General features: G+C 42.2%; 1 protein-coding gene across 1 annotated transcript in view; it reads right to left on the bottom strand.

The window, feature by feature from the left end:
• The window catches only part of zc3h3 (zinc finger CCCH-type containing 3), a 60,433-nt gene that overhangs the window by 23,190 nt on the left and 15,508 nt on the right, over positions 1–21,735 (bottom strand). The window contains exon 4 of the mRNA XM_070960818.1: positions 6,302–6,467. Within this exon, the coding sequence (XP_070816919.1) occupies positions 6,302–6,467 (166 nt within the window). The remainder of the gene's footprint in view (positions 1–6,301; positions 6,468–21,735) is intronic.

Raw genomic sequence — 21,735 nt, 5'->3', positions numbered from 1 at the left:
TTTTTATCCATTTGACCTTTTCAGCCAATGAGTGCTGCAAGGCTCATTTGTGTAGAAAAGAAGCTCTCAGAGTTTTAGAGTTAACTGTACAGTTAACTGTTAACTATGTGACTGAACATACAGACATGTGGCTGAGTTTTACCCTCAGGCCAAACAACATTAGCGAGAACAGCCTCTGCAGGAGCATATTACTTTTACAATGAGGTAATCTGTCCGCAACGAGAGAGGAGGAGAGGAAGGAAGAACAAAAGAAAACCATGTAGGCAACATAAGAATCAAACCAATAAAAATCATTTTTAAAATCTTTTAAAAAGGAACAGGTGTTTTTTTTTTCTCTCTGTGAAAACAGGTCACTCATGTTGAAAAAACCCATGCGGAATTATCACCCTTAACCTCTTTTCAGAATAAAGTATGATCAATAAACCCGCTCTAAGCTACCTGCTCAGCACCACAGACAGCATTAAACCAGCTGGTGAAGAAAGTACACAGAAACATAAAGAAGTCAATGGAAATGTGCAGGGCAGTCTAAGCACGCTCTACTGCTTCGGCTCTGTACTCAAGAGAAAATGAAAGAAAATAACATTTATGAGGCCAAAGCATTGACTGTCAGCTTAAAGGGTGTCTGAGGGTGTTCCCATGCAGATGAAGTAAACATCCATAGAGGCTGAACTGTCTCAGACTCGTAGTGCTTTTGATGCGCCAGTCCCACCAGTTTTTGAACAACTCAGAACATCTTTAAGTAACAGCTGGATTTCAGCATATTAACAAGAGCCACAAAAATGTGTCAACTATGTCTTTATTTTTCCATTCTTTATTTTTTTAGCAGGACAGAAAAACAACACTAAAACTGAAATATTACCTCCTGTGGTCTTGACTTAGCATTGGGCTGTGTTTGTGTGTTCATAATTAATTAATCCATAGAAAAGACTTAATTATATAGCCATCTGGTTTATAAAATGACAATAAAAATGTACCCAGTGCCCAAAGTTAGGTCTTCAAATGTCTTTCTCCCAAAAGTCAACAACCCAAATAGGTTCAAATTCTAATTATAAAAAAGAAAAAAGAAGAAAATCTCACACTGGAGAAGCTTGAACCATGGAATGGTCAGCATTCGACTGGTTAAAACTGTTCATTAACTAATTGTTTCAGCCCTGAAGGAAGCAATTTCTGTAGTTTAAATTCATTAAGTTGTGTTGTAAAACATAAAGGCAGTGACTGGAGGTCACAATAAAGGAACATTAACTCCCCAAAAAGAAGGGAAGCAATATGTTGAGAAAAGGAAGAAATTCAGGAGGGGGCAAGGGCATGCACAAACTCCCCTGTGACTACTGAGTGTGTGAGTGTGTGTGTGTGTGTGTGTGTGTGTGTGTGTGGACAGGCAGGTGTGTGCACGTGCACTGCACTGACCATGCGATGTACAGATAAAGGAGAGCGCGATTCAGCACTACCGGGGCTGTTGATGAATGATCCGACTTTTGTTTTAGTGACAGGGAAGAATTTGGAGGGTCGCGCGACTGCTCAGAATAATGCTGCCCTTGTCTATTTGTCTGCAACCCAAGCATTAGTAAGCTCATATTGGGAAACAGTTACCCTTGAAACAGAGCGCAGCAGAAACAGTCATCTGGCTAATTCCAACAGGAAGGACTGCTGCCCTCCTCCAGACACTTAAAGGAAACCAAAGCAACCAAAGTGTCATTACGCATCACAATGCCATCAAATCCAACTTAAAAGGAACTGACTATAATGAACAAAATCCTCTTTTAGGGTAGAAAATAACATTAAGAAGCATCCCAGAGAGTATTTGTGTCGAAGATAGTGTGAGCAGCAACAGAAGAGGATCATAACACACAACTGTAGGTGACGGGTGGATGACTAATGTGATAAGTAATGAGTAAATGAATGAATTGGGGTATAAAAGGCAATGAATGGGAGAGTGAATGCGGGAAAAGAAGGAGAGGAGTGAAGAAGAGGGAGCACGGCTTCACTTTATTGCCTAGTCTCTTACATCCTGTACTGATCGATACTGAAGCACTAAAGGAGATGAGCGCCTGGACCTAGTGTGTATGTGCGTGTGTGTGTGTGTGTGTGTGTGTGTGTGTGTGTGTGTGTGTGTGTGTGTGTGTGTGTGTGTGTGTGTGGATCTGGGGTCCTCAACTAGATTTGTCCAAGGGCCAGAACTTTTCTGAGCAGATACTGTGGGGGCTGGAGATTTATAAAAAAATACAAAAAATAATAAAAAATATTTTTTTAATCCTGTATCAGTGTGAACAGGCTCCTAAAAAAAAGGAAAATCCATAATAACTACATACCCACAGTTCAACTTCCAATGAAAGAGTCCTGACCTCAACTAAAAACTCCTCGTCATGATCCCAGGAAGCAAACACAAATACTCAGTTTGAGACTCAATAAAACAGTTGGCCAATGAACTCAAACTCACGCGACGCCTCTTGCGTTTAATAGACAAGCTCAGTGATTCTCTGACAGCTCTGGAGTTTCCTCCAATAATCCGACCAGTGCTTTGCCGCCGGCTGAATGTTCAGCGTGGGAGCTGAACCTTTTGACGGTGCATCTACGAGTAGAGAGGGAGAATAATCCGACTCTAGAATGAGTGAACTGTGAATTACAGACATTTTGGCTCGTTGCCAGGTGTTGGCAAGCTAAACGACAATCACTCTCAGGTTGGACTGGATCTCTTCCACCGGTGAGTGCTGTAAGATGCGCACATTTTCTGAATCCATTAATATTCTGCGGCTGGATGGGAAGCTTTGGTGGGCCGAATGTGGCCCACAGGCCGCCTGTTGATGACCAGTGGTGTGTAGATGCTCAAATATAGTTAACTGTCATGTTGAGGCATTAACGGTTATGTCAGAAGAAGATAAATGACAAGAAGAAGCTAAAGAAATAAGGATGAAAACTTGATTAATTCAACCAGACAGTCATGTGTGGGACGTGACAAGAAAGTCGCTCCATGTCTTATTGAATACAAAGAGAGAAAAAAACAAAACACAGCAACAGAGCGAATGCATGGATATAGAAAATTAAAGAAGGGACAGCGGAGGGAGGATGTGAGGGAGATGAAGGGAGGGCTGGGCTGTAATTTATCCTCCAGTGTTCATGCTTTATGGCTTTCTTAATTCAACTCCTGCTACTATTAATGGAGTTAATGTTGAGATTATATCTATTTTCTGGTGGCGGGGGTTGAAATACTGCAGCTGATTCCCCCACCCCTTCAAACTGCTGCCCAGCACTAAATCACCCGCCACGCTCGTTATGGCTGAAAACAGGTAAGAGCAAGGCATGCTGGGTATGGAGAACCTCTCTTCCTGTGGGCCTAAGAGAAGGCTGAGAGGGTTTAGACGGTGAGGTTGGCGAGTGGCGTGAAAATGTGCGACTGATTATTTTCCTCTTTGATGTTTGATTTGATCAATCTTGATCCGTCTTTCCCACAGAGCAACTGAGTTCTCTTTGATTATTCTGAAAGAACTGCTCGAGTTCTGGTTAACTTAAAAAAAAAACAAAAAAACGAATACTTTAAACATTACAGGTAACATTTAGAATCCATACAGGCTTCCCAGCTTGAGGACATTGGGAACCTTTGGACCACCATGCGAGGCTGGGATTTCTTTCTAGAAGCATGGCCCTTGAGTGAGGGGTTCAGCCATGAGCAGGCAGCAGAGATAAGAGCAGAGAACATATGAGGACAGGGATCAGTGGGTCTGATAGGCCAAAGATGAAGAGCAGCACTCAGTAGTTAAGAGCAGAGAATATGAGCTCATGCTCCACTCAATAGCTTGAAACTGATAAAAGTGGAGTGTCTTTGGAGTTAAACAGATAGGTAAGCGCTAGAAAGGAGTGCATGGGTGGGTGTGTGATCCACTATCCCAGGGGACCCGACCTGTCCCCCTCCCTCCCTACCTCTTTCCTCATTTCTACACACTTGGTGATATTTCACAAGATGTCACGGGGCTCAAATTGAAAATCCCTTGATGAATCAATATTTACTGCAGCAGCTAAATGAATAGTAATAAGTCACCAGAGGCTGAGTCCAGCCACAGTCCAGGCTGCTCTGTCTCACCAAATCTGGATTACACAAATGAACCCCCCATCACCGACGCACACACATGCACACACGCACAAATGCACAAAAATGCTTTCATTATAAAGAGCTACTGGGACAGAGCCGAGCAAAAGACGACCTAAAGACTAAGTTCACCCACATTTCAACACTCAACTTAGTTTTATTATTTCCTGCTCAGGCATGGTGAAATCTTAAGATCCCATTTGATTTAGATTTTTGGGTGTGACGATTCATTCAGGAGTTGATTATCTTCAGTCTCAATTCATTTAATTGGGGGTGGGGTGTGGGGGGGTGTGGGGGGGCAACCTTTCAGGCCGTTATTCTCACGCATGATGTGCCAAACTATGCATTACTGTTATATGTCCACTAAATGCAATGTCATAGGTAAGTGGGAAACTAACTGGGTATTGATAAAGATGACTGAACATAAAGAGCAAGTGAGAGGAGTGTGTGAGAGTATGCAGATAATACACAGTGTTTCCTGTAAACAAGCTTCACTTTAACTACTTTCAACCAAAGAAATATCTCCCATAAAACCTGTCCACAGGGAGCTCTGTGCATTCCGACAAACACAAGGAACATCTGAAGAGAAACCTTTTAAAGAACCCTTTCAAGAACAACAAATGGACGATTTCCAAGATTCCCATATAAAGTTTTTAGGGTTTAAAATGTACAGTACATTCCATTTTCCACAACTTCGATAATCAGTTGTTTTTCATGTGCCAAACATTCATTGGTCACAGCTTCTTAAATGTGATGATTTGCTATTCCAAAGCGCAAATCCAACTATAAAGACTGTTCACAATTTTCTGACATTTTATAAACTCAATGATTGACTCAATGACACCGAGAACAGACAGAGCCACGTTCAGCACTGTGTAGTTTGGTCTGCATGTGTGTGCGTTCCAGTCTGGTCATACCTCAGCCAGGAAGAGCCCCCTGTTAATTCTCTCCACATTAACAGATCATCAGAACTAACCACAACAACCTGTTCAGAGTTTTCACAATCACAGTATGTAAACCCCGCAGGGAAGACAGCTCAACACCAGTGGCTCGGTCAGCGTCATTGTTGTGTGTCTTTTTCATGGTAATAAAACCTCCAATCAGGCACCACCTTAAGGTCTGTCACCTGATAACGACCTCCTCATAAACATGAACTAACATCCTGAGAGATGATATCACCACCATTGTGATTTTTTGGGGGGATTTTCAGGTATTTCTCAAACATAACAAGCAATTAGATTTTGGAAAGTGCGATGCACATTACACTGGATTAAATTCAATTAAAATGAAACAGTTTAGAGATAAAGAATCAAGCTTTGTACAGCTTTTCTGCACTAAAATTCAAGATACCTAAACCAAAAATTCAAGACTCTCAAAGCCATTATAATCATATCCAAATAAAGTTTACAGAATTCTTTTATACCCACAGCAATCAATGTATATTGTCACCTTTTACCAGCTGTTCATATTGACTGTATGTTTCGATCATGATTACTTGATGCTTGCTCATTCTGACATGAGGAGAGAACAAACAGGACGACAGGATCGTCTAATTTCAAATATCAAAAGAGTTTTCGTTTGTCTGAGTGACTGCACGAACAAAACACCAGAATATGCTGAAAATTAAGCACTTTTCAAGGAGTACAGTATCGTCATTCAAGCAAACTTATATTAGATATACTTAAGCATTTTCCAAACTTTCGTGACTTTATATGAACCCTGGTGAGTTTAACCAAACCAATAATGAAATCAGTCTTTAGTTGCTGTCCTATGTGCAGTCAAGACCCACTGGCAGATTAACCCTCAAGTAACAATGTGAGAATGATAGAAGAGTGAGTGCTGAGACAGATGGGATGAAAGCTAGATAAATGGGAAGGGGAGAAGAAAAAAACAGGGGAGGGAGAGAGATTTTTAATGACATTAAGAAACAGACCCACCCACCCGTCCTCCCTCTCTGTATCTGTCCTGGTGAGAAGCTTTCCCTGCTGGTGTACAGTAAATTAATGTGAGGAGCCGGTGGTGTAAATGGTTTATTCTCTGGGTTATCTACTGTGTAAAAATGAGCACCATAAATTTCCAATCTCTTCCACTCATGCTGCACATGACGGTGACATAAGAGACAGACCGCTGCTCTGCACTGAGGGATACTGGCCACTGAGAAACACTGAAGCCAGACCAGCAGGACGTCTGGGTGTATATGTCTTTGTTAACGTGGATTACCTGGCAGACTGGATCCTCTTGGCCCTCCAAGACAGGGCAGGGTTGTAGTGGAGGACGTGCCTGGTGCTGGAGAGGGCCCCCATGTTGTCGTGTGTCCTGAACACCCGCTGAAAGCCAGGGCTCCGGTGGGCGGAGGCGGGACCACGGAGGGAGAAGGAGGTGGGACCTGAGGACAGCAAAGTTGACAGATCAGTATGAAAGTCTGCAAATGAAAATCTGATCACACACAAACAGAAGCAAGAGTTAAACATTCAGTCAGTACGTGAACAAACGCACATATACACATCACTGTGAGCGCATAAAACTGTGTACACACGCACAGACACACACAAGTTTGTCTCAGGACTCTGGCAGGTGTGCTCTTTAATAAGCTTCACATATAAAAATGAGAGGGAATAACAAAGGCAGAATTTTTATGAGCCTAATAAATCATATCCTCTGTCTCTTTCCTCGTTGCCTTCATCCCTCCTGCCTGGTCTCCCTCTCTCCTCCTCACTTTAAGTCTCATTCATTATATCATTTTACAGATCCATCAGAGAAGAGGCGTGAGAGTAGAAAGATCGGAATAGAAAAAAGAGGACTAAGTGCAGTTATTTATTTATTTATCCGGCTGTGTATCCATCATGTTGTTTTATGACGGCCTATGCTGGATGACACACTCGCACACAGAAGAGAATTTGCATTGCGGCGCGTCTAAGTCCCTGTTCACATCAGTTTACCAAGATCAAAGACTACATGGGCCAGGAGCGTCTCCACTCAGGTCAGACATGCAGGAACATCATGAACAAGTTTGAATCAAATACTTAAACATTTTATACACTTCCCAAGTATAGATCTTGAGCTCCTGCACTAATTGATCAGTTATCTCTTGGTATACATCTAATATGTCAACAAAATTCTTTTTGAGCACTTCACTTTTCCTACCATGTAAAAGCTAAATCCTCCCATCAAATAACACTCAGGCGATGTAGTAAATCACAAGTATCCTCATCACCAAGCTTTCACTGACATGAATGACGAGCTCAGTGGAAAATGACTTTTTTAGAAAGCCCAGTATAAATGAATTTGCCACAAGCTGCACGGTGCTTCACGAAAAGGCAGAAGACTTCCACGAGTACAGCCTGAAAAGCAAGATTTAATGCAACATGAATCACCGTGTTCAGCTAAATTATTCCTCCCCCAAAAAAGCCTCTTGCATGTCATTATCTGCAGTACCTTCTACCAATCATTCACTGTGGTGGTCAGTGACAGCACTCCGTCTTCCTAATGAGTAAAGAAAAGACAGAGTGAAGAGAGGTGTGGAGCAGGGTAACAAATGAGTTTCTGCGCTCGGTGAGGAGCTCGTTTCCGACCACCTCTTTCACAAGTCTTTAATTGCCAATTGTCAGGATTGTCGCCGCTTTTAATTAGCGTCCAATAACAAACCATGACCACGAGGGTCGCGGTGACAAACAATAAAATGATTCGATTTCCTCATCTACGCATTCTGGCTTCTCTCCCCACGCGCCCGTCTCGCTCTTCCTCCCCTCAGGCGCTGGTTTCATTTGTCAGCCAGGATGCAGCTCTGGATCAGCTGGAGAATTCATCTCAAACAAACATTTACTGTTGAACAAATGGCTGCGAGCTGGGGGGCTGCAGGAATACCGACTGCATGTTTAGGACACACATACACACAGACACACACACTGCATCCTGTATATACACTACAGTACATGTATGTATGAAGGTGCTTTATGTGGTTATAATTCCATGCTATAGCAGGCCTATACCATTCTGATTGGCTGGCAGGTTGCCATTATAAGTGTGTGACCTGAAAAGAAGATCCAGACGACGGATTTATCACTGTCCTGAGCATGAGGTATGTTCAGCTGCAGAAAGTAACAACCGTCTGCTTGAAGCTACATTAGCACATGATACGTTTCACTAAAACAAACTTTATCTTGAGTTAAACTGAGTAAAAACCAGTTCAGAGCAACACTTCTGACATGACTTGGACCCGGAACACACTGTAAAAAGAGAATTCTGACGGTCCAAGAAACACCCAGCTGTGTTTTAAACCAACCCCGTGGTTAACTAAATGTATTTGGAACAGAAAATGAAGGTGAACTGTAAAATTACCGCCATTATCGATGACACTAGTTCAACTTTGACCTGTCACACTTTGCTGTCACTGTGCACTCACAGGTTATTTGTCCAATGAGCCGTCATTTCCAACACTTTCTATTTCAGCTGTTTCATACAATCTGCCTGAACTATTATCTTATTTAAAGCCTGATCATCTTCACTGCTCATGTGTCTTACCCTGTTTGACTTGCTTTAAGTAATGTAACTTTGTTCCCAGATCTCTGTAATTACTTTAGTATGTACAACGTTTTCAGAGCTGATAGAAATGAGGGTCAAAACTCTGAAAATATGACCCACATTGTGAGAAACTGGATGTTTGATTGAATGAACTGAGGCCAATGCTTATTTCAAAAATAAAAAATATCACTATTAATATAGTGATACTGATTTTAATCATATCACTAGATCTGTGTTTGAAAAAAAGTGCTGGGTTATGAAAGAGGGACCTGGTAAAAAAAAAAAAAAAAAAAAAGAGGCACAGCACAAGAGCGAGCATACGGGTGGGGGTGGGGAGGGGTTCTTACAGGATTAGTTGCCTGGCTTGTAGTCACTTTTTCTCCCACAAACCATCCGTATTGCAGTCAGAGCTATTTGGGCGTCCTGGCAGATGACAAATAGGGCTTGTCAAAGGTGCTGCCACAATTCCCACCCAGCAGCCTCGTACACCCCCCTCACACTCTCCACGCAGGATCCCTGACCTGCACCTCAATATGCCTCTAAACCCTCGTTCCTCGTTCATGACACACGCCGTGTCCATGATGCTGTCACACAGCTGTTCCACCTTGGCTACTGTTTAATGACATCTATAGTGAGCTGTGCTGTTGGTGAGTATCCCTTAGTGTGTGTGTGTGTGTGTGTGTGTGTGTGTGTGTGTGTCAGCAGGGATGGATGGACGGCGTTGCTCTGATTGTAAACCACTGCAGGTTGTGTTGCTTGAGTGGCTCTGCGAGCAATGGGGTCTCAATCTTCCACTACAGGACTATGACCAATGAGCATGTGAACACACACTCATACACAAACACACACTTACTCACATATACACCTGGGGTCTCAATCTTCCCCTAATAGACCTTTGACAGTGGCCTGCCTTGCAATGCAGGGGGAGCGAGCGGAGTGGCGCCCTGTGCTGTGAAGACACCATTTGCAGACGCATGCAGCTCACAGGCTGTCCATTCATCTCTCGCTGACTCGCTGCTGTGAATCCACAGATAATCTACTCCAGGCGCCACACGCTGCACACATCGCTCCTTCTGCAAGTAGCCTGCCTTCCAGCCAGGGGGCCACATTACAGGGTTGCTTTAACATATTTCTTCACTCAGGTGCATTCTATCCATGCAGATAGTTCTTTCTTTACCGGCTCAGGTTTTAAGGTGTCTGTTTCTGTGATCTGTGTCTCCACTGCAGGACAAAAGGGTGAGAGAAATGTCTTTGTCATGTTCACATCTAGAGATGCACCGCTTGGATCTGCTGGATCCGTATCAGCTTCTGATAAAGCACTTATCTGCTCCACATTGTTTTTATTCTTTCAGGGCTGCAACTAACGATTATTTTCATTATTGATGACTCTGCCAATTGTTTTCTCAACTCGATTAATCATTCCATAAAATTTCTATCACCGTTTCCCAGAGGCCAAGGTGACATCTTCAAACTGTTTCATTTGACAGTCGATCCAAATCTTTTAGAAATTCACTTTACAGGTGTTCACGATTAGTCAACCACAAGATGAAATGATGCTACCCTCACTAGTCAGAACCAGACATAGCAGTTTGTTAGACTTGTCATTATTTTATAATGTACACACTTAAATTATAGGATAATGTGTTCATAATGCACAAAAGTGCAACAAAAAGAAACACTTTTATTGGATGTACACCGAAGGTGCAAACATCTGGAAGGATTACATAGCTGCCGGCTGGCAATACTGGACCAATTTCTAAAATTGGTGTCACATTTAGCCACTTACACACAGAAACATGGGAAAATAGGGTCTACAAACACAGGTGACATTTGACTGGCATTTCCCCCATCTGTCCAGAACACCGAAATCTTCCTGGACCAGTGAAGCAGCACCAAAATCCTGATGCATGACACAAAGGGCCACACGTTTCAGCAGCATTTAGAAAGTGATTTAGTTTTTGAAGTGATTAGTCAGTGATTACTTTGGTGAGTATGATGTTGCCAGAGCTGTTAAAAATGATGGCCAACACTATCAAACAACACTATAAATAATAAACGAAAATAATGAGTGTACCAACCTTTGAAAACAAAATCAAAGGTTCCACCTTATCCTCTCTATGATATCCTCTTCTGTTATGACGAGAGAGGAATCCACTCAAAGCTTGTGACAAATCACATATGTAGATGCTGCTTTATCAGCACAAAATGCCACATGAACTCTGACACAAGTGGATCTGGGAGCGTTGAAGTGGAGTCACATCTCTAAGATGGCTGAGCCGTGTGGACTAAACTTTGACTAAAGTTGCCTGGCACTTCAGAGCTTTGATACTTCCATGCTCTCTATCTCTCTATCCTCAGCCCTCTGACTGGGGCTACTGACAGGCCACTGCACCTCACACCCCCTCCACCATCCTCTTAGGAATCCCCCCAGTGATCCCCCTCCATACCTGACGGCTAATTCCAGGGAACAGCGGTCTCCGTCTGCCCCCTCCCTGGGACATCCCAATGGATAATAAATCTTATTATTGACAGTGCCTGTTCCCCTGCCATCCCATGTTCCCATCCCCTGGGGCTCATCTTCTGACTCCACTGCTCCAGCGCTCTTACAGAAGACAGCGGCGCCATGCTAACATCAGACTTAACAAGGGAGTTACCACAATTTAATAACCCGCTTTAAGCCAGCGTGGTTATGATAATATGATCTCTGCATGTCTGACACTCAGAGTTACTTTCTGACAGACTACCCAGAGATATCAACATAGTTTGATGCTCAATGCTGTCAACAGAGAACTGTGTTCCACGGTCTTAAAAATACTGCATGCCATAACTCATCGAGTATATTTCCTGTATATGTACTCCTAACAAGTTTCACATCATGTTTTAGGCAAAGACAACAGAGGGGATCATCAAGCGTTCATACACTTCCATGTACCACTTCTCAATGCTAGAGCCATTCTGTCTCCAAAGTCTCATAATGTACCCTGTTTTAACAACATGATTGACAAGTCATAGCTGCAGGATGTCGATCCAATTATAATTCCTGACCTGCTGGCAGGTCAGGGTCCGGATCTGTGTTCGATGTGTCATGTAGTAGCTTGATCGATGCGCAGCTAGTGTATATATGGACAATTTAGTCAGAATTACATTGTCAGGAAAAGGATTGGATCCAAGTTTACTTCTTGTTAGCTCCTGATATTTAACACTGCAACAGATGTATTTCAGTTCCGTCGACGTTTAGACAATTTTAGCTCATCACAGGTATACTGGTTTCAATGTCTGTGTTGATCCACAAGTTTACAGTTAGAGATTATTTTTCAATGGTTCCTGTTCAGCGCACATTTTAGTGATGAATATATAGCCTGTATTGGCACATGTGATTACCATGTGTACAGTACGTCTCTGATGACTTGCATTTTAAACATTTAAGTTTCTTCTTGTAGCTCAATGAATGGAAATCCTGGGATTACAGAACAATTTAAGATGTTGCGCTTGGCAGCATGAAACGTCCAACCATGCACGGTTTCTTCATCCACGCATCCCAGCGAGTCATTTCTTTATACAGCCTTTAAAGCTGCTTTTACTGCCTCTTTCATCAGCAGTGAGCAGAGGAATCAGAGACAGCCATCCCACATGACTGCCTTACAAAGCTGCTATGACTATAATGTTAGTGAAAAAAAAAGCCCAACCAAAGCTCAGACCTAAGATTCATAGAGCAGCAGATTTCAAGGTGATTAGAGAGAGATAATTCTCTGAATCAATTAATTAAGACAAGTGACACCTTGAATACTGGTTTGATTTCATTCTAAGATTAAAAATAATGAGAAGTGGAGCTTTAAGTTACAGCACATGTTCTTTGAATCCTTAAAGTAATATCACATGTGAACTTGATTCAGGTCCCTGCAGACTAAAAACAGAACAGCCTTCAGAGAACTGGTGTTACTATAACTGTGATGACAGACAGATGCCTTAACATTTATCAACTGCTCCTCAATTCTGTACTGTGACATGACCGAATTAACACTTGCCTGTAAGCTAGACGGCAGAGAATAAACAGAATTATATTTAAGAAAGTATTTCTGTGGGACGGACCTGATGCACTCTTTTAGGGGAGTGCTCAGGCGCTCCATTAGTGTGTATGTGGAAGAGTTGACACGGACTGACAGGCTGATGGCTGTGTGGGGCCACATACTGACACAGGAGGCCCCTGGTGCATGCCCTCAGCTGTCAGCCAGTGTGGTGGTGATGTCACCACGGGGAGGGGCGTGTTCAGGGGAAAGAGTGTCTTGAGACAGAGGGTGCTGGTGGTAGTGATGATATTGGGTAGGTGGGGGGGACTACTGGCTTGTGGCCTCGTCCATCATCGCAGTGGAGCCATCAGCTGTAATATATACCAGCTGACCCAGGGAAGTTCAGGCTGACCAGGAGAGGGGGGATTCTTCCACTCAGCCTCACACGCATGCAAATGACAACACAAATGCATGCTAGTAGGTTGTTGCTATAGCTACATTATATAGTACTAATGGCTTTTAGATATTTTTTTAACATTAATTTTGATTATTAATAGTGCCATATGATCTCTGAGTTTTGAGAAATAGCTAATACACCTTGAAGAGAATCACAGACGTGAGCTTCAGATAGATTAGAGGTTTAAAAAGGTCTAGAATTTAACTTAATCCAACCATGAATTTACTATGAGATGAGCAGATTTTCTTGACTGTGATGAGTTATCAACATTAAACTTATCATTTGATTATCGATCTACTGTGCACCCAAAATCTATGTGAAAATCAAAATGTTATCAAAAGATATTCTAAGTATTTCCACATGTTAGGAGCACAATGCACGTCTAAGTATTTTTCCAATTATTGAATGATATGCAAGGAGACTTGACAACATCCTTGATGAATAATTCAATGATATCTGCCCCGATGTGTGCTTTGCCAGAGTAGCTGTACGCTCCTGTAGCCATAAAGTACATCAATAACGTAAATAAGACATGATGAAAACATACATTTCCTGTGAACTCAACCTTGACCCTGACCCCAACCCTGAGAGCTAACCAAATCTTTAGTGGCGATCAGGATTCCATCAAGCTGGGCTTTGGCATCAACATTTCACGTCATGTCCCATGACGTGTGTGTCACACACACAGTGGCGTGTTTGGTCAAATGGATGACTGCGGCTGTCAATCAGTGGATCCCATTAGACGCATCAAGAGGAAGAGCCTGGGGCTTTGTCCACTTAAGGATTGCCATTATTACATACGTTATATGTGGATCTGTTTGTGAGTATAGTGTGTGTGTGTGTGTGTGTGTGTGTGTGTGTGTGTGTGTGTGTGTGTGTGTGTGTGTGTGTGTGTTTGTGAAAGTGAAAGTGAAAGTGAAAAAGCTTGGGAGGTGGACAAGAGTGTCTCATAAAACCTCTGCCAAGTGTGACTGGGGCACCTGAAGGTTAAGTGAGTGCATCCCTAAAGGGTAAGACAAGATTTCACTAGGGATGTGAACCTCTGCCCTGAGCGATATGCTTCAAGCCCCCAAAGCAAGTAAGCAGCCCCAGGGGTGGAGGGGCAGCAAAAAGACAGCAGACTGTCACTGAGAGACAACAAAGAGGGGAAAGACGTGGGTAGTTGGCTATTAATGGTCCTGATGTTGCTCTGATTTTTTCAATGCTGTATGGACTATGACGTGGAGATTTACAAGGTTTAAGAATGGAAAATGTTACTGACACTAACCTCAAAACCACTGTCAACATGGTAAAGACAGGCAATATCAATTCCATAATTCATGTTATTTATTTACTCCACATTTGATATTTCTTTCATCCCAATATTTTAATCTATTCATTTATTTAAATATTCATTAGCTATTTCATTATCTAGAGCATCAAGATGGCTGATTTTAGCAGCTGGTTTCAGCTTATTAGAGACATGTCAGCTTGGTGTATATGATAGATACAAGCGAGCTAATTAGAAACAGCAGAGTCATTACATAATTTCTGACCAGAAAGCACTGACAACTGTAAAACCTACCTGACAATACACACTGTATGTTGCTGATTCTTTAATACAAATAATTTAAGGTGTCCTTGTCAAAAATGTTAATACGTTTGTTTAAAAACACAAGAAAAAAATTGATTACCTGCTATTGGACTTGTACTCCTCTGAACTGTGTTATCGTTTTGTTGAGGGGCTTTGTTGTTACACCCAGAAATAGTTTCTTGGACGTCTTGGCTCACAACATTCTTGCACTTGAAGTCATATTGAGAAAGAAGAGCTAGCGTGTGGACCTGCAGCGTATTGGTTGGTTCATCATACTGACTGATGGGTGGAAGACGCATGCAGGACCCTGCGGTACTGTATGTCAGTCACTCTACACACACACATGCATACTCACACCAGGAGCAGAGCTGGCTCAGTGGTGTAGAATTAAATCAGGACTGAGGTTTTGGTTGCAGATGTCAGCGTGGTGCGCATCCATCATGCTGCTGATTCTTTTGGGCCACTGAGTGATGGACCCCAGTCAGCTGGTTGGACATCAACCCTCAACTTGTGTTTCAGCCACTAAGTGGGAGACAAGGAGGTGATGTACAAACCCACCGGGAGATACACAGACATATGTGTCAGAATGGGGGGGCATGGGCCGAGGAGAGGGAAGACGGAGAGCCGAAAAGAGAAGCACACATGTGGGAGGATGGTGCTGCTCACAAGGAGTATTTAGGTGTTCTTTAAACTGGACTGTAAGCAGAGGCACATCACTCAGGGGACAGAGGTTAGATACAGCTGCCCTCCTTCAAGGTCAGGGAATGATCACTGGCAACAGTTCCACACGGTCAGGCCATCAACGCCATTACCCTTTCTCATGCGCCTTTTCCTTTACCTACTGAAAATATTTGGCAATTAACTGATAAGTCCACTGACAAAAAAATTTTGTTCAACTATTCTGATAATCAATTAATAATTTCAGGCAATTTTCAAGCATCAATGCTAAATATTTGTTGGCTCCAGCGTCTCCAAAGTGAAGATCTGCTGCTCTTTCCCATCTTAAATTATGGAAGATCTTTGGGCTTTTGGGGTGCTGGTTTAATAAAAAGAAAAAAGAAAAAGTAATCTGAAGTAATCACCTTGGGCTCTTGTTCTGCTGTTTCCTGATGTGTGACAAAGCCAATGGCTGATATAGAACATTTTCAGCAATCAAAATGACTTTTATGGCTGTTGTTCACAGATTGGTCAAGGTCTTTCAGTTGTTATGATGGAAAACCTTAATGATATTTTAGACAATAATGACCTTCCAATTTTGGATCAACTTGTTTGTGTTTATGTTTGTCCCTTTCCTGTTTCAACACCAAGTCAGCTCCATAAAGAAATGGCTTTCTCAGTGTGGTGAGGAAGGACTTGACTGGTCTGCACACAGCCCTGTCCTCACCCTCATCCAACACCTTTGGAATGAAACACCAACTGTGAGCCAGATCTTATCACTCAACATCAGTGTTGGACCTCATTCTTTGGACTGAATGGGAACAAATCCCTGCAGCCAAGCTCCAAAATCCCGGGGAAGGCCTTCTTTAAAGAGTGGAGTATTAAGAGCTGGAATAACAGCAGATAAATGTGGATGGTTTTGGAATGGCATGTTGAATAAGCCAACACAGTATCACACCAAAGCGTATAACACACCCGACAGTCAACATGACTATGTCACATTTTGTGTCACCATGGTGTGAAAACAACACCTTCCCATTCCACGGTCAAGTCAATCACAACACATATGTAACATCCAGTCACACTGTCAATATAAAGCTTGCTGAGTTTGAATAAGTTTAGGCACTAGAACTACTTGGTTAGGTTTGGGGAAAGATCATGGTCAGGCTTAAAATAACTACATCCATAAAGAAAGTAACATTGACTGACCATTGGTTTTACATGCGTGTCCGCACTGCATTTGCTCGTCGCTAACATCATCACTGCCTCCTGCTAGTACGGCACTGTCACACCTGGAAGAGGCAACCCGTCACACTGAGATGCTATCCTATAGTGGATTGGCTGGTCTATTACATGCATTGGCGTGAGACTACACTGAATAATCACGAGTGTAACATCCGGCTGTCCAAACACTTCTGCACAGTGCACATTTTTTGTATGTCAGATGTCTGTATTGTATACTCCACTTCATTACTCACTGAGGTGCTCTTATCAGCTCCATTTCATTGGTCCCCATAGCTTATAAGGAAATCGGAAAAAAGAGCTTCTTCAGGCTGGAACAATTTACCTGTACATGGTTTGATGTGTTTGGTTATTTTAAGAATGCTTTCTTTTCTTATCTGCTTATTGCATGATCATTCTTACTTCTTGTACTTTGTGGCTATCCTGTGATTGTCATTGTTTAGTCTTTGTTGTTTGTTTCCTGCAGTTTGATTGATTTTCTGTTGATTGATGGTTGCAGCCTAGCAAATGAGATGTAACATCTCTCGGGATTTATCCCGATATATAATAGACAGAACAATAAATTACTGTTTCGTTTTTGATCAAATAGTCTTTACCAAGCAATTAAAAAGCCATTGTGCTGATCCTTACTTTGTTAACACTCTGATCCCTCCAACATTTAGACAAATGTTACCTCTCTGTTTTTGTTACTTCTGCTACCTCTATAATAATGACAGCCTTCTGTCTATACACATATATAAGTATATATATGTATATACTACCAGCATTTGACGACAGCAGTAGGATAAGAAAGTTGTCTCCTTAAGTAACTGTAAAGGTTTGCATGTCCAATAATATATATATAGACATATCGTATAGATTTACAGATGAGCCCTGGCAATGACACTGATATCTGACCTTTAAGTCTGGATGTAATGAAGAGGGCCTGCTGGAATAACTACAGAACTTGTATCTGAAGGTTAACTCTGGACCCCGGCCATGGTCACAGGGCTATTGACACAGTACTGTATTTATCGGGATGAAAAGTGAGGGTTCAGGGGCTAAAGGTCAGGAGGGAGAATTGAGGACGACAAGGTGATCAGGGACAGGGGCAGTAATTTGGTGAAGGCAGGGGGCCCAGGAGTCTCCCACTTCACCCTCTCTGATCCTTCAGAAAAGCAGCAGGTGCTCTGAGGATGACAGGCTCCAAGTAGACAAACCTCCAATTACTTTTCACTTTTGTTCTTCCATGTCTACATGTGTGTCCTTAGCTGTATCTGCCCTTCTCTTGTACAGCATCCTCACCCACCAACAGCCCCCTCATTCCGTGGTGGCATTCTGGGTACAGCTGCCAGGGCCTAATTGGTCCCTTTGGGCATGGGAAGAGCTGGCAGCAGCCCGCTAAAATGCTGATTACAACCAGGAGGAACGAGCATCTGCTCGACGCAGACACTGCTGCTGAACTGCTAGCACGGCCTGCTCACAAGCACATACACCGAGGTATATGTACGAATAAAGGTCCTTCAAAGTCAGAGCAGATGTGGGACCAGACTAACAGCAGTTACATCATTCACTTCATAAAGTTGCAGCAAGCCTGCATTTGTTGTACTGTCATACGTCAGTTCTGGGCTTTGGTTACTGACAATAATATCGCAGATTACTGAACTGAAAAAGCAGATGAAATTCAATGACATTACTTCCTGAAACTACTTGATACATGAAGTCATACCATAACTTGACTACAAATATGTATGTCGCTTTAGATAAAAGTGTCTGCCAAATGACAAATTGTAATTGGAAAATCAATCAATTACACAGTGGTGTAATTAACACATAAATATCTGTTCTCTGTGATTCCAAGTCAAGCCAGTCAATTCTAAACAAATGTTTTCAATAATAATTCTCCAACCTGCAGGTATTCTAGCACAGTGATTGGTGGTATCATATTAGGCAGCAGCAAACAGTGCAACACAACACTTTCCTGTGTTGTGTTGTGTTATGGAATGTCATTTGACACCCCCAGAAGAAACTGTCAATGTATGGCAGCAGCAAAGTGCCAATTATGGGGACAAATGTAATACAGTTGCTGCTTTTCTGGAGAATCTGTACTGGGAAAAAGGACAGTCAATATTTGTTGAAACAATAGATAATAGTCTAAAGGAGTCACACTGCTGTGTCTGCTGCTCTTTCAGCCTACAGAACTGGTTTCTTCAACCTCTACAACATTCAGAAAACTTATTGATCAACCAGATTTTAAACTTGAGGTGGGGGAAAAAAGTCAAAACATGAAAGAATCACAACTCTTACCCTCTATGATTCCGAATCAACTCACAAATGGCAAATGATTTCTGTATGTTCTTTATAAAGTTCTGTTGATGGAAGAGCAGAAATGGAACACAACCTCAAGATCACAGAGCAAAAGCGTGGTCACACTAAAGGCAGTTCATCTTCACAAAAGGCAAGAGTTTAGGTGCATCTTGGATTTAATAACATAAGAAAAAGCTTTGAATTGGAAAAGTGGAATATATTGTGGATACTTTGTACCCCATCACCCAGCAACCAGTTGACCACCTCACACTGCAACACTTTAGAAAACAACCAGGTAACTCTGGTCAGGTGAAGAAAATAACTCGATCCATAGTTTGTTTCATTTGAAAACACCTGCATCAGTACAGCATTCTGGATAACTACTAACAAGGACCCTGAAAATAGTGCATTGCTTTGGTTTGAAATCAATAATCAATTCTCTATTGAATCATGACGCCAAGAATCTGAATGGAATCGTAGAATTCCCAAAGATTCCCAGCCCCATTTTAAGAGTAAGCTCAACGCTTAAAAACATGTCCTGACAAGAAGAAAGTGTGAACGTCATGTCAGCTTGGTTCCTTATTGGTGTACTATGAGAAGATTACCTTTTTTTCTCCATTAAAACTTTATGTCTTTCTTATCCTTCAATTGTGACTCAAATTTTAAGATGCACACTGTGACTTGGATGAACTCAGAACAACTACCATTAAAAATAATTAGACCTTTCCAAACTTCCAAACTCATGGATATTTAGCACTGTGGCACTTCAACACACATCGCTCCAAACTGGTCTAGAGATCAGTGAGGAAACAGCAGCATGGTGATCCTCTCGAAAACAGAGCAGGAATCATGAACCTCAAGTACACGAGCTAAACTGTTAGAGAGCCGCCATGCAGCACATGCACATATATGACATGCACAGATGCATACACGCAGGCTGTAGACAGGCGGGGTTAGCATGAGGCAGCGATCTAATGTTTCTGTGTAAGACCAGAAGGCAGAAACAAGAGGAAAGTGTGACGTAACCCAGAGGAAGGAACTTTTTTCCTTTCAAGGGCCATTTCAATATTTATAACATCTTTCAAGGGCAATACTAAATTACCAAAGACATATCACACCAATCTCTGCAATGGCTGGAACTGCAGCCGTGCAAACTAACCTCGGCACACTTGTTTTGTATAGCCACTCTATGCGTGTTGCGTTCAGGGACCATTTGGAAGAGTGTGTTGGTCTACTAATTAATGTTATTTTATTTTATTGCAGGAAAAAAAAGTATTTGCTTTTTTGTATTTATGAGTTGTCTCACAGACCAGATCAAACAGTCATGCAGGCCATATATGGCCTGGAGGCCGCACGTTTCCCACCCCTGGTCTAGATGCACACGCCTGATGTGTCTACTCTTAACAACGGGAATCACTTTAAGGGAGAAAAGGGGAAAAAATGAACACCAAACACAACAAATAATTAAACTTAACTTGTTGGTTTCCCGACTTTCATTAGGCTACATTTAATTCACATATTTACATTATACTTTATATTGTTGATAGCAGTTATTTGACAATCAGTCCAGCATTACTGTCATCCAACAAGACGGTCAATGATGTCAGTGTATGCCTCCACAGAGACAGAGTGAACTATTTAACAGCTAAGCCCCCCAAAGACAGGACACAAATTAACCGCACGCACACCACAGGCATACACACGTGTGGTGCACACACGTAGACACACACACACATACAGAGAGGCCTGCCGGACAGGAGACAAATTAACCACTTCCCACAGAGTAATTCACAAGGGAGCAGGGGACAGTAAACGGCAAATGATCAATATTGCCTCTTCGGGAGAACCCACACAATATTAGCCCCACATGTAGATACATTTAATACAAGTGCATGTGCATTTTACAAACACATAAACATACACAAACATGCCCAGGTGACAGTGTACCAATCCTGAGACTGAACATAATGTTTTAAGGCCAAAAGAGGTCAGTTTGATCCAGGTGCTACTGCAAGACAGAGGAAGCTGTGATGCTCTTGTTCTGGTTAGACAAGTGGCTCTCTACCCCCACCTCTTTTTTTTTTTTTTTTTTTTTTACTCCTCTTTAACTCCTCTTTAACTCTTAAGCTACAATGACAGGAGACAAACTAGCTATTTCCCCCAGAGCAACTCACCGGGGACAGCAGAAAATGAACTGCCCCAGATCAATACTGTACTCTCCCTCACAGTCACTCTCCGCTCTCCTCCACAAATACACAGCAAAGTGAGGCCCTCTGGAAAAAGACACTTCAACATTTGAGTCACAATTCCACAGAGACAGGTGTTTGCATGTATGAACTTGCAAAGTTTTCATGGAGTGTGCTTGTGTGGAAGTATTCCAGCCCACAAGTGAGAATCTTGGACACTGATGAAGACGCAGGTATGCCATGTAAGACTCCTGCTGTATGTATACATTCAGGACGCAGCCTGGCTATTTGTCACAGTCTGGTAAAGGTCAACTTGCTTACATGTAGCTTTAACACACTGCACTCAATATCTCTGTTCCCATGAATAAAACAATTTACCTTTAGCAACATCCTCTAGCTTGAATATACTTTTTCATCTCTTGACACAATGTTTAGCAGTGGATATTGTTCTGGATAAATGGTTTACATGTTTAGGTATCAAATTAACCTGTGTCACCAATAATGAACCAGATGCAAATAAACAAGTATTCTTAGCTGAGAACTGACTTTTTAAAGTCATCTTTCTAATCAAATCTCTGGAAATACGTTCATGCACATGTGTCAAATAAACCTCAGACTGAATTTTGAGGGAGCGGTTGCTGTTACTCTGATGTGAACAGGAGCGGGAGTTCACCAGCCGCTCAGGTTGCTGAGCCAGCAGTCAACATGTGCAGAGCCCCCTCTGC

The sequence above is a fragment of the Chaetodon trifascialis genome, chromosome 4 (assembly GCF_039877785.1).
Source record: "Chaetodon trifascialis isolate fChaTrf1 chromosome 4, fChaTrf1.hap1, whole genome shotgun sequence".
NCBI classification, from domain to species: Eukaryota; Metazoa; Chordata; class Actinopteri; order Chaetodontiformes; family Chaetodontidae; genus Chaetodon; species Chaetodon trifascialis.
The sequence above is the reverse complement of the archived record's forward strand: the minus strand, read 5'-3'. Positions and strand labels throughout refer to the sequence as shown.